This window comes from Oncorhynchus keta, chromosome 5, assembly GCF_023373465.1.
Source record: "Oncorhynchus keta strain PuntledgeMale-10-30-2019 chromosome 5, Oket_V2, whole genome shotgun sequence".
NCBI lineage: Eukaryota > Metazoa > Chordata > Actinopteri > Salmoniformes > Salmonidae > Oncorhynchus > Oncorhynchus keta.
This window is the reverse complement of record NC_068425.1, coordinates 12,840,154-12,854,878: the sequence shown is the minus strand read 5'-3', so window position 1 is coordinate 12,854,878 and position 14,725 is coordinate 12,840,154. Positions and strand designations below refer to the sequence as shown.

At 42.8% G+C, this 14,725-nt stretch overlaps 1 protein-coding gene across 1 annotated transcript; it reads right to left on the bottom strand.

The window, feature by feature from the left end:
• Nucleotides 1-6,333: 6,333 nt before the first annotated feature.
• On the bottom strand, nucleotides 6,334-14,037 carry LOC118365294 (rRNA methyltransferase 2, mitochondrial). The gene is made up of 2 exons (XM_035747392.2): nucleotides 13,630-14,037; nucleotides 6,334-6,772 (listed from the first exon to the last, which is right to left on the bottom strand). The coding sequence occupies exons 1-2, from the start codon at nucleotides 13,928-13,930 to the stop codon at nucleotides 6,339-6,341; spliced, it is 735 nt and encodes a 244-aa protein (XP_035603285.1). The 5' UTR covers nucleotides 13,931-14,037; the 3' UTR covers nucleotides 6,334-6,338.
• Between the last annotated feature and the right edge of the window lie 688 nt (nucleotides 14,038-14,725).

The following is a 14,725-nucleotide window of genomic DNA, read 5'->3' as shown; positions in this document are numbered from 1 at the left end:
ATTCAGGCCCAAGCCACTTCCTGGATTTAACCACTAAAAGAGAGACTCCTAATCTCCCGGATACAGGCTTTTAGCATAAAAGCAAATTAACTCATTGCTGACGGAGCCAGGTAGCCACATCTATTAACAATCCCTGTGGGAATACATTTCCACCACAATCCATGAGAAAGTTTATTGAAAATTCTTAGTGCTGGCTGAAAGAAAGGAAACACATTAGAAAGTTAACTTCAAAAACAGTTCCTCTAAAGCAGTGGAAAGTTAGTTCATAAGCCAGATGATTAAAGAGGTGATCTCATTTCCATAATTGAATTTGAAGGAATTTATAGTGCCTCCAAATGATTCTTATTTTTGTTTTGCTAAATTGGCTACTATTTACATACAAGCCACCAGCTGTCTCCACAAAGGTAAATTAACCCGCAAGGCATTATGCCTGGCCCTTTCAGCAACAGCAGTAACAAGTGCAAAGGGATTGTAGGATTGCATCTAAATACGTGTCAGCAGCACACAGTATTTAGGGAATACTATTAAAATGTGATCTGAATACCAAAAGAAGTGGATGATCAACAAGTAATGGAGGAGAAAACAAAAATGGGTCAGCTTTTCACATTTCTCTCCGTCAACGGAAGAAACCATTGGGATTGAAGAAGGTTTCTTCTTTATTAAGGTCATTTCAGCATGGCCAGAAATGTGTTCAACAAAGTATACTCAGTCATCACTCCTAAAGAAAAAGTGACATGTTGCCTAAAGGAAACCAAAATAAGCAGATGTAATTAATACATTAACGTGAACTATCTATTTCATTGGTGCCATAAATACATGCAAATCAAGTCATAATTAGGTTTAAAAATTCCATTTCATGGGATAATCAGACTTCAAAAAACTCCATTTTAGGTATTAATCAGATTTCAACAAGGATATTAACTCGGTGGTAATTTGAAGGGCATTTATTCATGTAGAGTATATTCAGCCTAAGCCTGAGAGCAGTTGATTAATTAAATAAAATTAAACCGTTGAGAGCTTTTATTCAGTAGAAATGTTAAAACACTGTTAGGCACTATGCTAAAAGAAAGATGTTTTGTTTCACCAATTTAGTATGAACAACCCCAATTGAAAGTAAAATGTCTGATTTTTCAAATAATTTGAAAAGAATAGGAATTTAAGATGTTATCTACTGTTGTGACCCATAAAATACTTATATATCTCATTCTTTTGCAACTTGTAAAGGCTGTATAATTCTGAAAAGCAACTGGTAGACATACTTGGGGATGGCTGAACACAAAAGCTGGCATCAGAAGTCATGTCGTGTATCTATTGAATAGCAGGACTCTCTTTAAATCAGGGTTTATAAAGATAGCAAAATGCCCATTTATAAACTGTGAGGTTTGAGCTCTGAATGCTGATTGGCTGACAGCTGTGGTATATCAGATCGTATACCACGGGTATGACAAACCATTTATTTTTACTGATCTAATTATGTTGGTAACCAGTTTATAATAGCAATAAGGCACCTCGGGTGTCTGTGGTATATGGCCAATATAGCACGGCTAAGGGTTGTGTCAATGCATCGTGCATAATTTTATAATTGGGATTAAAAATTAAAATATAGGACAAAACACACATCACAACAACACTACATAAAGAGAGACCTAAGACAACAACATAGCAAGGAAGCAACACATGACAACACAGCATGATAGCAACACAACGTGGTAGAGACACATGGTAGCAGCACAAAACATAGTACAAACATGATTGGGCACAGACAACAGGACAAAGGGCAAGAAGGTAAAGACAATAATACATCACACAAAGCAGACTACTGTCAGGCAGTGTCCATGATTGAGTCTTTGAATGAAGAGATTGAGATAAAACTGTCCAACTTTTATTAAGAACAGCCCTTAGCCATGGTATACTGGCCATATACAGTGGGGCAAAAAGGTATTTAGTCAGCCACCAATTGTGCAAGTTCTCCCACTTAAAAAGATGAGAGAGGCCTGTAATTTTCATCATAGGTACACTTCAACTATGACAGACAAAATTAGAAGAAGAAAAATCCAGAAAATCACATTGTAGGATTTTTAATGAATTTATTTGCAAATTATGGTGGAAAATAAGTATTTGGTCAATAACAACATTTTCTCAATAGTTTGTTATATACCCTTTGTTGGCAATGGCAGAGGTCAAACGTTTTCTGTTAGTCTTCACAAGGTTTTCACACACTGTTGCTGGTATTTTGGCCCATTCCTCCATGCTGATCTCCTCTAGAGCAGTGATGTATTGGGGCTGTCGCTGGGCAACACAGACTTTCAACTCCCTCCAAAGATTTTCTATGGGGTTGAGATCTGGAGACTGGCTAGGCCACTCCAGGACCTTGAAATGCTTCTTACGAAGCCACTCCTTCGTTGCCCGGGCGGTGTGTTTGGGATCATTGTCATGCTAAAAGACCCAGCCACGTTTCATCTTCAATGCCCTTGCTGATGGAAGGAGGTTTTCACTCAAAATCTCACGATACATGGCCCCATTCATTCTTTCCTTTACACGGATCAGTCGTCCTGGTCCCTTTGCAGAAAAACAGCCCCAAAGCATGATGTTTCCACTCCCATGCTTCACAGTAGGTATGGTGTTCTTTGGATGAAACTCAGCATTCGTTGTCCTCCAAACATGACGACTTTAGTTTTTACCAAAAGGTTCTAGTTTGGTTTCATTTGACCACATTACATTCTCCCAATCTTCTTCTGGATCATCCAAATGCTCTCTAGCAAACTTCAGACGGGCCTGGACAAGTACAGGCTTAAGCAGGGGGACACTGCAGGATTTGAGTCCCTGGCGGTGTAGTGTGTTACTGATGGTAGGCTTTGTTACTTTGGTCCCAGCTCTCTGCAGGTCATTCACTAGGTCCCCCCGTGTGGTTCTGAGAATTGAACCCTGTGGCACCCCCATAGAGACTGCCAGAGGTCCGGACAACAGGCCCTCCGATTTGACATACTGAACTCTATCGGAGAAGTAGTTGGTGAACCAAGCGAGGCAATCATTTAAGAAACCAAGGCTGTTGAGTCTGCCAATAAGAATGTTGTGATTGACAAAGTTGAAGGCCAGATCGATGAATACGGCTGCACAGTAATGTCTCTTATCGATTGCGGTTATGATATCGTTTAGGACCTTGAGCGTGGCTGAGGTGCACCCATAACCAGCTCTGAAACCAGATTGAATAGCGGAGAAGATACAGTGAGATTCGAAATGGTCAGTAATATGTTTGTTAACTTGACTTTTAAAGACCTTAGAAAGGCAGGGTAGAATAGATATAGGTCTGTAGCAGTTTGGGTCTAGAGTGTCTCCCACTTTGAAGAGGGGGATGACCGCGGCAGCTTTCCAATCTATTGGAATCTCAGATGATACGAAAGAGAGGTTGAACAGGCTAGTAATAGGGATTGCAACAATTTCAGCAGATAATTTTAGAAAGAGAGGGTCCAGATTGTCTAGCCCGGTTGATTTGTAGAGGGTCCAGATTTTGCAGCTCTTTCAGAACATCAGCTATCTGGATTTGGGTGAAGGAGAAGTGGGGGAGGTTTGGACGAGTTGCTGTGGGGAGCGCAGGGCTGTTGACCAGGGTAGGGGTAGCCAGGTGGAAAGCATGGCCAGCCGTAGAAAAATACTTATTGAAATTCTCAATTATTGTGGATTTATCGGTAGTGAGTGTTTCCTAGCCTCAGTGCAGTGGGCAGTTGGGAGGAGGTGCTCTTATTCTCCATGGACTTTAGTGTCCCAGAACTTTGAGTTTGTACTACAGGATGCAAATTTCTGTTTGAAAAAAGCTAGCCTTGGCTTTCCTAACTGACAGTGTATATTGGTTCCTAACATCCCTGAACAGTTGCATATCACAGGGGCTATTCGATGCTAATTCAGAACGCCACAGGATGTTTTTGTGCTGGTCAAGGGCAGACAGGTCTGGAGTGAACCAAGGGCTAGATCTGTTCCTGGTTCTACATTTTTTGAATGGAGCATGCTTGTGGTGAGGAAGACGCTTTTAAAGAACAACCAGGCATCCTCTACTGACGGGATGAGGTCAATGTCATTCCAGGATACCCTGGCCAGGTCAATTTACCAGAACCCTATCAGCGCTCTGGTGAAACTCCAGGCACTTCATTTACACTACATTACAGAAACTAGTGAAACGCAGCATGTCCCTGAAGCTGGAAATTGAGGACTCTTCAAAGACAAGAATGGAAGGGCAAATGATTAGACACAAGGTAGCCTAAACTACATGGAGACTAGGAGAAAGATCTGGATCTTCTTACCAAGGCAATGCACCAATATTGGAACACTGAATGCCAAAACAATGCATTTATTCACGATTGTGTTAGGCCTCTACCTTTCACCTCTAAACATGTCTAGTTTACTTCAGAAGTTCCTTGCACACTTTCCTGCTGGAGCAGGTGAAACCTTCACACGTGCTGTGGTTAATCGTACCACAATGACCTCCGCGTCAGCAGCAATAACAAATCGAACTTGAGGTTACCACGGCGGTGGAAAGAAATCTGGATCAGCTCACACAGTGTGCAACGTAATCTATTATGTCCCCCGCCTACCTACACACAATGCTTGATGGTGAAGGTGACTGGCTCCAAACCACTCTATGGTGGAACTTGTATAGCCGGTGCTAGTCCCATTTATGGCAGTGAGGTTAAAGGAGTATTGAATAGAAATGCCTTGCTCATTCAGTCGGTTCCAAGACATTTAACTGGGCAATATTTGTTTCTTTGGTCTTCAATGATTTGTGAAAAGTCGAGGCATTTGAAAAACATAATTCAATGAAGAGTTCAGTGGTCGATACCATGTAGACAACGTTTAAAATGAGGCTGATTTGTCACGCACGTACCTAATATTTTTGTGCAGGCTCAGATGTCCACATTACTATTCATTCTATGTGCTGTGTAACACAAGTCATGTGGAACTCAATACGCCAACAATGAACCCTTTACAATCTAGCTGCCGATCACTTATATAACTGAGGAGATAACAGGGAGGTATCGATGGCTTGAAAGTCACAGCTCACTGGCTAATTGTATGAAGGTTTATAATAGCGTCATGGAGACAGGGCCCCTCCACCAATGTTTGGTATCAAATATATGAAACCTTCCATGTGCTTCTTTATGGTGAGGTTATTTTCATCATATTCTCTATTTTAAGAAACATTTGTATCCGTTTCTCCTTTCCCCATCGCATTTAATTGTGTTCTCAGTCTATTGCACAGTTCTGATACACTTGTTTCTTTGTTCCTGGTCAAATCAGCAGAGTACTTTCAAACCCTGAGAGCCACATAATTACAGAAAGTAGTCAGTGACAAGAGAGACAAACAGGCAAAGTAAATAGTGCCAAATCAACACTACTGTGGGCCTTCATCCCAAGGTATTTAGCTCTGTATCTGAGGGAAATCTCAATCAGTGGCAGTCCACTTGGCAAAAATAATTCAAAACCACATCATTTCAAGCAGAGCATTCAAATGCCAGCCTGATGATGTATTGAAGAGCACATCCCCGCTCTCTGAGAGTGAAGACCAACACTATTTATAATGCACGGCTTCAGTGGCATCAGCCATTTCATTAGTCATGCTGTCCGTGGCTCTTTCATCCAGCCTGTTTTCCCTTTATAAGCCCTAAATGAGAGAATGATTACATGTTACTACATGGCTGGCAAAACAGATTATAAGCATTACGAATGGAAAACTGGAATACTTATTATCTCACAAATACCAAATGTACTTTGTACTACTTCAGACATGCCTGACAAAGGAAAAATAATTGTTCTGACGTTCCTCAAGTAAATTTCTGTGCACACGGTGGCTCTGATGACAAGGGCTTGATACATACAATACATTCTGGCCCGTAGATGTTGATATCTCCTTGTCTGTGGGCAAAGATGAAAACAGCCAGTAACGGAGAAATTGTTGGCCTGCAAATGCACAGCTTATTGATACCTCAAGGATGCCATCTTCTGGTAGGCTAAATATTTCAGCTCGAGTGAGAAATGAATGAAGCATGCTTGATCCAAATGTCTTGTTGGATTTACAGATGTGGCATGGATGTGACGTGTACTTATAAAGTATGTCTAAAATATTTTAGGGAAGGTTTCAAGAATTGTAGATGTTGACTAATGTTAATCATTGTAGAATATCCATCGATTTTAATGAGTTGGGTAAAGATATCACAGCACACTATAGATTTTTTTTAACAAAAAGTACATTCAGGAAGGAGAAATAGATGGGGCTCCTCAAGTGCTTTAGCACCTCAAGCCGTTCTTTGCAGGTGAACAAAGCTTACGACACGCATTCAAATATACAGTCACACCATTTTATTTTCTCTGTACGACCGGGCAAGGAAAAACAACTCGGACGAATCCTTTCGGCTGGCTTTTGGTTTGACTGTCCTGACGTCACGGAACACAGCAGAAAGCTTCTGCTGAAGCTGGTGCGCCAATGCCCCGTCCCAATACTTACAAATGAGAGAGCCACCGGTCTGCAACACCTTCGCAGCCAAGTCAATCAATGACAATGACATTGTGATGAGTTTTTCATGGTCCATCTCCTTGAAACCACTGGCATTGGGTGCCATATCACTCATGATGACATGAGCCTGGGCACCAGGGAGAAGTTCAAGCAGCTTGGCATGTGTGACTGGGTCGGTGATGTCATGATTGGACAGGAAGTGAGCTCCATCTAGAGGTGCTATACGCAGAAGGTCAATTCCAACCACAGTGCCACGGGGGAATTCTCCATCTGGAAGAAACAAAACATGCAAGAGGTCATGAAGTGTGGAACTACTCTCATAACTCGTTTTCACAGCTTCTTGTGCTAAAAGGACATTGGATAACACTGTCGAGCCTTGACAATTAATTTCACTGATGTTCTACAGATGATCCGAATGCTTGTCACACAGCTCTCCACAAGACCAGCAATGAACTTAAAATGTCAGAAAAGAGAACAATGAGGCAACTGTACATTGATTCCACCTCCAAAAGTAACATTCATATTTACTATAACGGTACTGAGACGGTTCAAGGTTCGGTGGCCAGTTTGGATCAATTTGTCCACTACTTCGATCAAATAAAACCTCTTGTTGCTAAACTTAAAACCTCTACACTGTCACTACCGACAACAGCCTCCACTCCCTCTGTGCCCTAGTATGTAGTCCCCAGTGTCGCTGTTCCTCCCTCGCCTGCAGCAGACACAGCCCTGAGCATGAATCTCTGACGCGTGACACCAGCAGTACCACAGCATCTTCTAGAGGAGGAGATCAGCCTGGTGCTTCACCATCGGGATGAGGTTTGGGAGCCGCAGTGTGCAATGAATAATGATGAGGAGGAAAACCAGGCTCTCAGGATGGAAGTGTGTAGACTTAGAGAGGAACTGTCCAGCACAGTCAACACCAGCCACATGCACGACCTGCAGAAGGAGCTACATGAGCTAAGGCAGGAATTTCTCAGCCACAACCATCCACTCTACAAAGAGTCCGACAAAAACCAGGACAACAGCTGAATCAGAACCCACCAACCCAACTGACCACTCCATCCCAAACTCACAGCCTGTAATTCTCCAATCACTCCTGCCATCCTTCACAGACCTGACAAAAACCAAACATTATATTAATCATGGACTCAAATGGAAAATTTATATGAGAAAACACTTTTCCCAAATAAAGACGTGTCAAAGTTATGGTGCCCCACAACAGAGAGAACTTTGGAGATAATGAGTGTGGCCCAGCTTTGTCTCCCCCAGCCATATCATCATTTACACGGGGACCAATGACCTGTGTCTCCAACAGGAGGGGGTGACCACATCACACAGGTCATTGAGTGATAGAAAGGGCCTCCACCATCTTCCCCTTCGTGACTATAGTAATATCTACCCTGCTCCAGAAGAGAGATTTCCACCCTGCCACCATCCAGAGGGTAAATGCCAGCCTCTCTCAGGACTGTGTGCTAAGGCCCAACGTCAGACGTTCCATTAGACCTGCATCTGGTGGCACCTCACAGAGATTGGAAAACAGCCAGCAACACTGCCTTCGCAAACACCACCCTCTACCACTTCTCTCCAAGGAACTGCATACAGATACACTGAGCTATGCCCAAGCCGTACGCAGTCAAAGAGGCCCCATGCAGCGTTTGGAGCGTCGCCGGCCACACTGCCCTCCACACCACCCTCTTCAATCTCCCTCCCATGGTACCAGACCAGGCCCGCCTCAGCACAGCTCAACCAGACCCATCACAGCTCTACCAGATCTGGCCCATTACAGCACAGCTCTACCAGACCAGGCCCACCTCAACTCAGCGCTACACTGCACCGACCACTACCCTAGGGTCTGGCAAAACACTGTTGAGGGTAGTGCACCACATGATGCAGTCCACACCATGTATCATTCACATAATCAGCCACACTGTCCTCCATACCACCCTCCTCAATTCCCCACCAACCTCCCTCCCAGGCTAGTTTTGGTTACACTCCCTACTCCCATCCCCGGGACAGGTCTGGGACACTCCTATCCCCCATAGCAGCTCCAGCCCTGCAAGAGGAGCCACACCAAGGCCTCCTGTGCACACCCAGAATGTGCACACCCAGCACACCCAGCCTCCTGTCCACACCTCCTTTGGCGGGAGCTTCATCAGGGTGGACTGAGCTCTGCCAACAAATGCAGTCCGTCAAATGCTGTCTACTCTGCTCTCGTGTGGGTTGGCCAGAGACCGTGGCTAAGTCTCAGCTCACTCAACAAATAGCTGCAGATGACCCTGTGCCTGTTAGCTCTTATGGGACGGAGCTGAATACGCCCTCCCTTTAAATACCAAGGGTCTTGGGATGATGCACCTTATTGTGAGATGTATGATTTTTTTTTTTTTTTTTAAATGGACACAATTAACATTTGGGTGCAGGACTCGTGTCCTGACATTCTGGTTCTCTAGGAAACATGGTTAAATGGTTCTGTATCTGATAAAGACATTGAAGTAAATTATTATAATGTATTTAGATGTGACAGACTACAGAAAGGGGGAGGAGTGGCCAAATATGTCAAAACTAATTGTATGGTGTCACAATCTTTAAATATTTATATTCCCAATACATTTTAGCTCCTGGTAGTAGATGTGCCCATAAACCAGAATACACACTTATTTGTTTCTGGGATTTACTGCTTCCATGGAGGATGTTATCGGTGTTATATCTGAGAGTTTAACACCTTTTTTGTCCTCAGAGTTGGTCATTTTAGGAGATTTTAATCTGGATTGGCTATCCCCGGCCTCAAATCAATTTAAGAGCATATACATAGATTAAAATCGGACTCGATTGATCTCAAAACCCACACGACTAAATGTGAAAAACCCTGTTAATAACTCCTCATTTATTAATTGAATTCTCACTAATAACCCCGAAAATATATATTTTAGTATTTGCGTATGAGCTCAGTGAAAATTGTTCCATAGTATGTATTAGAGATACAAAACAGCAAAATACTAATCGGTGTTTAATTAAGAACATTAAAACATTTTCTCCTTGAGGGTTTTTAAATGACGTTCTACTCTGATTTAGCCTCTATCTACTGCAATTTCAGAGCACACTTGTCTGAGTGTGCCAGAGCACAGAATAACTGATGAATTTTCAAACACTCAACACCCGTTGAATATGGCAGGTGTCAGTAAACCTCAGCAAAAAGTTGTATTTAAAATTGTTGCCAGCAGCACAGTTACAGTCACCAACCCTCTGAATAACCAGCTCTGCTAGGGCGAGAATAATGGTCAGAGTGAGGTTCTTTCATTTATGCCTGGAAGTAGCTAGCCTGCTAGCTAACTTAACCAGTGAGCTTGGGTGCTTGACTGCCGTTGTGAGGTCAGAACACTCAGATCAACCCTACTCCTCAGCCAGAGCGTCCAGTGTGCACTCCGAATGCTCAGAATTTACAAACGGACAACGCTCTGAATTTATGAACGCCCACAGCGCAGTCTGAGCTCTGTCTGGCAATCCAGAATTAATTTATGAACGCCCAGAGCGCAGTCTGAGCTCTGTCTGGCAATCCAGAATTAATTTATGAACGCCCAGAGCGCAGTCTGAGCTCTGTCTGGCAATCCAGAATTAATTTATGAACGCCCAGAGCGCAGTCTGAGCTCTGTCTGGCAATCCAGAATTAATTTATGAACGCCCAGAGCGCAGTCTGAGCTCTGTCTGGCAATCCAGAATTAATTTATGAACGCCCAGAGCGCAGTCTGAGCTCTGTCTGGCAATCCAGAATTAATTTATGAACGCCCAGAGCGCAGTCTGAGCTCTGTCTGGCAATCCAGAATTAATTTATGAACGCCCAGAGCGCAGTCTGAGCTCTGTCTGGCAATCCAGAATTAATTTATGAACGCCCAGAGCGCAGTCTGAGCTCTGTCTGGCAATCCAGAATTAATTTATGAACGCCCAGAGCGCAGTCTGAGCTCTGTCTGGCAATCCAGAATTAATTTATGAACGCCCAGAGCGCAGTCTGAGCTCTGTCTGGCAATCCAGAATTAATTTATGAACGCCCAGAGCGCAGTCTGAGCTCTGTCTGGCAATCCAGAATTAATTTATGAACGCCCAGAGCGCAGTCTGAGCTCTCTCTGGCAATCCAGAATTAATTTATGAACGCCCAGAGCGCAGTCTGAGCTCTGTCTGGCAATCCAGAATTAATTTATGAACGCCCAGAGCGCAGTCTGAGCTCTGTCTGGCAATCCAGAATTAATTTATGAACGCCCAGAGCGCAGTCTGAGCTCTGTCTGGCAATCCAGAATTAACTTATGAACGCCCAGAGCGCTGTCTGAGCTCTGTCTAGCAATCCAGAATTAATTTATGAACGCACCCCTAGTGAATCTTTGTTTTACATTTTAAAATGCACTATCTGTGATGTGCTAGATGCCTTGCCAAAGATTGGGCTGATATGCTTGATATATTTTTGCTGCAGCTCTCTGCCCCCCTGATTGCTAAATCATTAACCCATTTGTTTAACCTGATGATTAGATCTGCTGCTATCCCCAAGGTTTGGAAGGCAGCCCATGTACTCCCCCCTTCACCAAGGTGGTGACCCTTGTGACCTAAATAATTATCAGCCTATTTCTAAAAACTTTCTTGCCTTGCAAAAATATTACAATCCTTGATTAATTCTCAGCTAAGAATCCTTGAAATGTATTCTAAATGTGCATCAGTCGGGTTTTAGACCAGGTCATAGCACTATCTCTGCTGCATCTCTAGTTATAAATTATGTGGTTAACTGTATGGATAAAAGGCAACATTGAGCTGCTCTCTACATTGACCTTTTGATACTGTTTATAATTCACTGCTAATTCAGAGGCTTTCCTCAATTGGTCTAGACCAGGCTGAATGTAACTGGTTTAAAAATGACTTGACAGATTGAACTCAATGTGTATCTACTGATGGTGTTAAATCAGGTTTCCTGGATACTATGAAAGGTGTCCCACAGGGGTCGATTCTGGGTCCTGTACTTTTTACATTAACAATATCGACTTGTCTGTAAAAAAATATTTTACCTGCACTTGTACACCGATGATACTGTTGTGTATGCCATTGCCCCCATGGGTGACAAGGCTCTATCTGAGCTACAGTCTCTTTTTTTTCACCTTTAGTTAACCAGGTAGGCTAGTTGAGAACAAGTTCTCATTTGCAACAGGGACCTGGCCAAGATGAAGCAAAGCAGTTCGACACATACAACAACACAGAGTTACACATGGAATAAATAAACATACAATTAATAATACAGTAGAAAAATCTATATATGGCATGTGCAAATGAGGTAGGATAAGAGAGGTAAGGCAATAAATAGGCCATGGTGGCGATTAAACACTGGAATGGTAGAATGTGCAGAAGATGAATGTGCAAGTAGAGATACTGGGGTGCAAAGATAAATAAATAAATACAGTATGGGGATTAGGTAGATTGGATGGGCTATTTACAGATGAGCCATGTACAGGTGCAGTGATATGTGAGCAGCTCTGACAACTGGTGCTTAAAGCTAGTGAGGGAGCCAGAGAGTCTCCAGCTTCAGTGATTTTTGCAGTTCATTCCAGTAATTGGCAGCAGAGAACTGGAAGGAAGAGGCGGCCAAAGGAAGAATTGGCTTTGGGGGTGACTAGTGAGATATACCTGCTGGAGCGTGTGCTACGGGTGGGTGCTGCTATGGTGACCAGAGAGCTGAGATAAGATGGGGCTTTACCTAGCAGAGACTTGTAGATGACCTGGAGCCATTGGGTTTGGCGACGAGTATGAAGCAAGGGCCAGCCAACGAGAGCGTACAGGTCACAGTAGTGGGTAGTATATGGGGCTTTAGTGACAAAACGGATGGCACTGTGATAGACTGCATCCAATTTGTTGAGTAGAGTGTTGGAGGCTATTTTGTAAATGACGTCGCCGAAGTCGAGGATCGGTAAGATGGTCAGTTTTACAAGGGTATGTTTGGCAGCATGAGTAAAGGATGCTTTGTTGCGAAATAGGAAGCAGATTCTAGATTTAATTTTGGATTGGAGATGTTTAATGTGAGTCTGGAAGGAGAGTTTACAGTCTAACCAATCACCTAGGTATTTGTAGTTGTCCACATATTCTAAGTCAGAACCGTCCAGAGTAGTGATGCTGGACGGGTGGGCAGGTGCGGGCAGCGATGAAATTAGTAGCCTACTGAATACAGGTAAAACTAAGTACATGTTGTTCTCTAGAGCACATAACAATAACTGATGGTTTAAGCATATGTCCTTGGGATGGTGTTCACATTGATCTTGTCCCTGCTTACAGGGACATGTGAAAACTGTCTTTAAAAAGCATATTGATGAGTTGGTAAGAAGCTTCTTCTATAGAAATATAACGGGCTTCTTCTATAGAAATGGGTCCTGCCTCTCGCTAAATAGTAGAAAGCAGATTATTCAGTTGACGTTCCTATCGGTCCTAGACTATGGCGACATCTATATGAACGCAGCTGCCACTTCATTAAAGGCATTAGACACAGTTTAATTTAGCGTACTATGCTTTATTACCGGCGACAATTTTAGTACTCATCACTTCATTCTCTATCAGAAAGTTGTTTGTCCCTCTGATGTCACATTGCTATGTTTTCATTTATAAAGCCCTTTTACAAAAAGTCCCACTGTACCTAACATCTTGACTAAACTTTAGACATGAGTTACCACACCCGATCTCAGGGATGGTTAACTCTGGAAAGTAACTCAAAGTTAACTAAATGGTGATTTACCTTTCTTGCACCTTATTTGTGGAACAATCTTCAAAATGTTCTTAAATGTGATGTTCTGGTGCCTCTAGGGCAATTCAGAAAGCTGACTGGGGACCGTATTACTGATGAATGGGTTTGTTTTGTTATAACCATATCGTTCTTTCCGCTTGCATTTGTTTTATTTCTATTGCGCGTATTTTCAGGGCTCATCTCTAAAAGAGACGTCGGTCTCAGTATGACTCCCTGACAAAATAAAGGTTAGATCAATAAATGTAAATAAACATGGCAGTCAGAACAATGTCAGATGCAGGAAAATATATATTTGGCCTGACTGGTCGATTAATTATAACAGCATGTCATGTGCTAATCTGCCAGTTGGGTAAATACAAGACGTACTCACTATCCCCAGTTGAGTTGACCCTGTGAACAGCTATCTGGCTCCAAGCACCCGGTGCAGCACCACAATCTATTACGTTGAATCCGGGTTTTAAAAGTTTGTATTTGTCATCAATCTCCAGCAGTTTGAAGGCGCTTCTACACCGGTAGTTGTGCACATGGGCAGCCTTCACAAAGGGGTCATTAAGCTGCCGAACTATCCAACGCTGATCGGCAGTACTCTTTCCTTTCAGATTATGCGCAGCCTTTTTTAGGACATGTACAGAGGTATGTAGATATGATTTTTGTAACACCGAGTACCACATTATTTAGCTAAACGTGATGGCAAAGATGTTCTAATCTGTGCTAATGCTGCTGGCAGACAGCATTTCGTTCGAATTTGTAGTTGCACTTCCTGATCACGTGAATGTGTTGGACACGCTCGATTTAGTCAAAGACAACCGATTCCGCAATTTAGGGCTCCCGGTAGTCCTGCAGGGCGACATTAGAATCATACGTGATCCGCCAACCCGGCGCGCTGTGCGAGCTAAATTGATCGCAACTAATTCATCTGTCCGAGAACGTCAATAATGCACATAATCTGCGCAGATCTACTTGTTGTGGAGAAGTTATAACGCGTGGCAATTATTTTGTTTTCAAACATGTTAAATTATATGAGGATGCGTAATGAAATATGTTACCGTAATACTACAGCAACTGCTATCACCAGCTATGGCTTTTTTTAATGGTTTGGCATTATACTTCTGTTTCCAGTCGACAATATTTGAGGGTAACACATTTTCACAGATCTTTAACTAAAACGACCAATTTGATCCTTTACCCATGTCGAATGTTACAGGTCAGTGCCCGAGACATGGAATACGATCACATGGCAGGCCTTGCCACTGTCAACGCGAGACTGGAGAAATTCGTTATTCATTCTGGATAACTCTAATCTATGAAAACCATTTAAGGACTAGATTGACAACCTACAAATTGCTATAAAGGCAAGTTACTTGCATTACTTGCATGGAGTTTTACTTCTAGTCTACTTGAAGAATGCATTAAAAGGCTACTAGTTCAATTTTGCTGCTGTGCACTGCTGTGATGTCTTGCATACC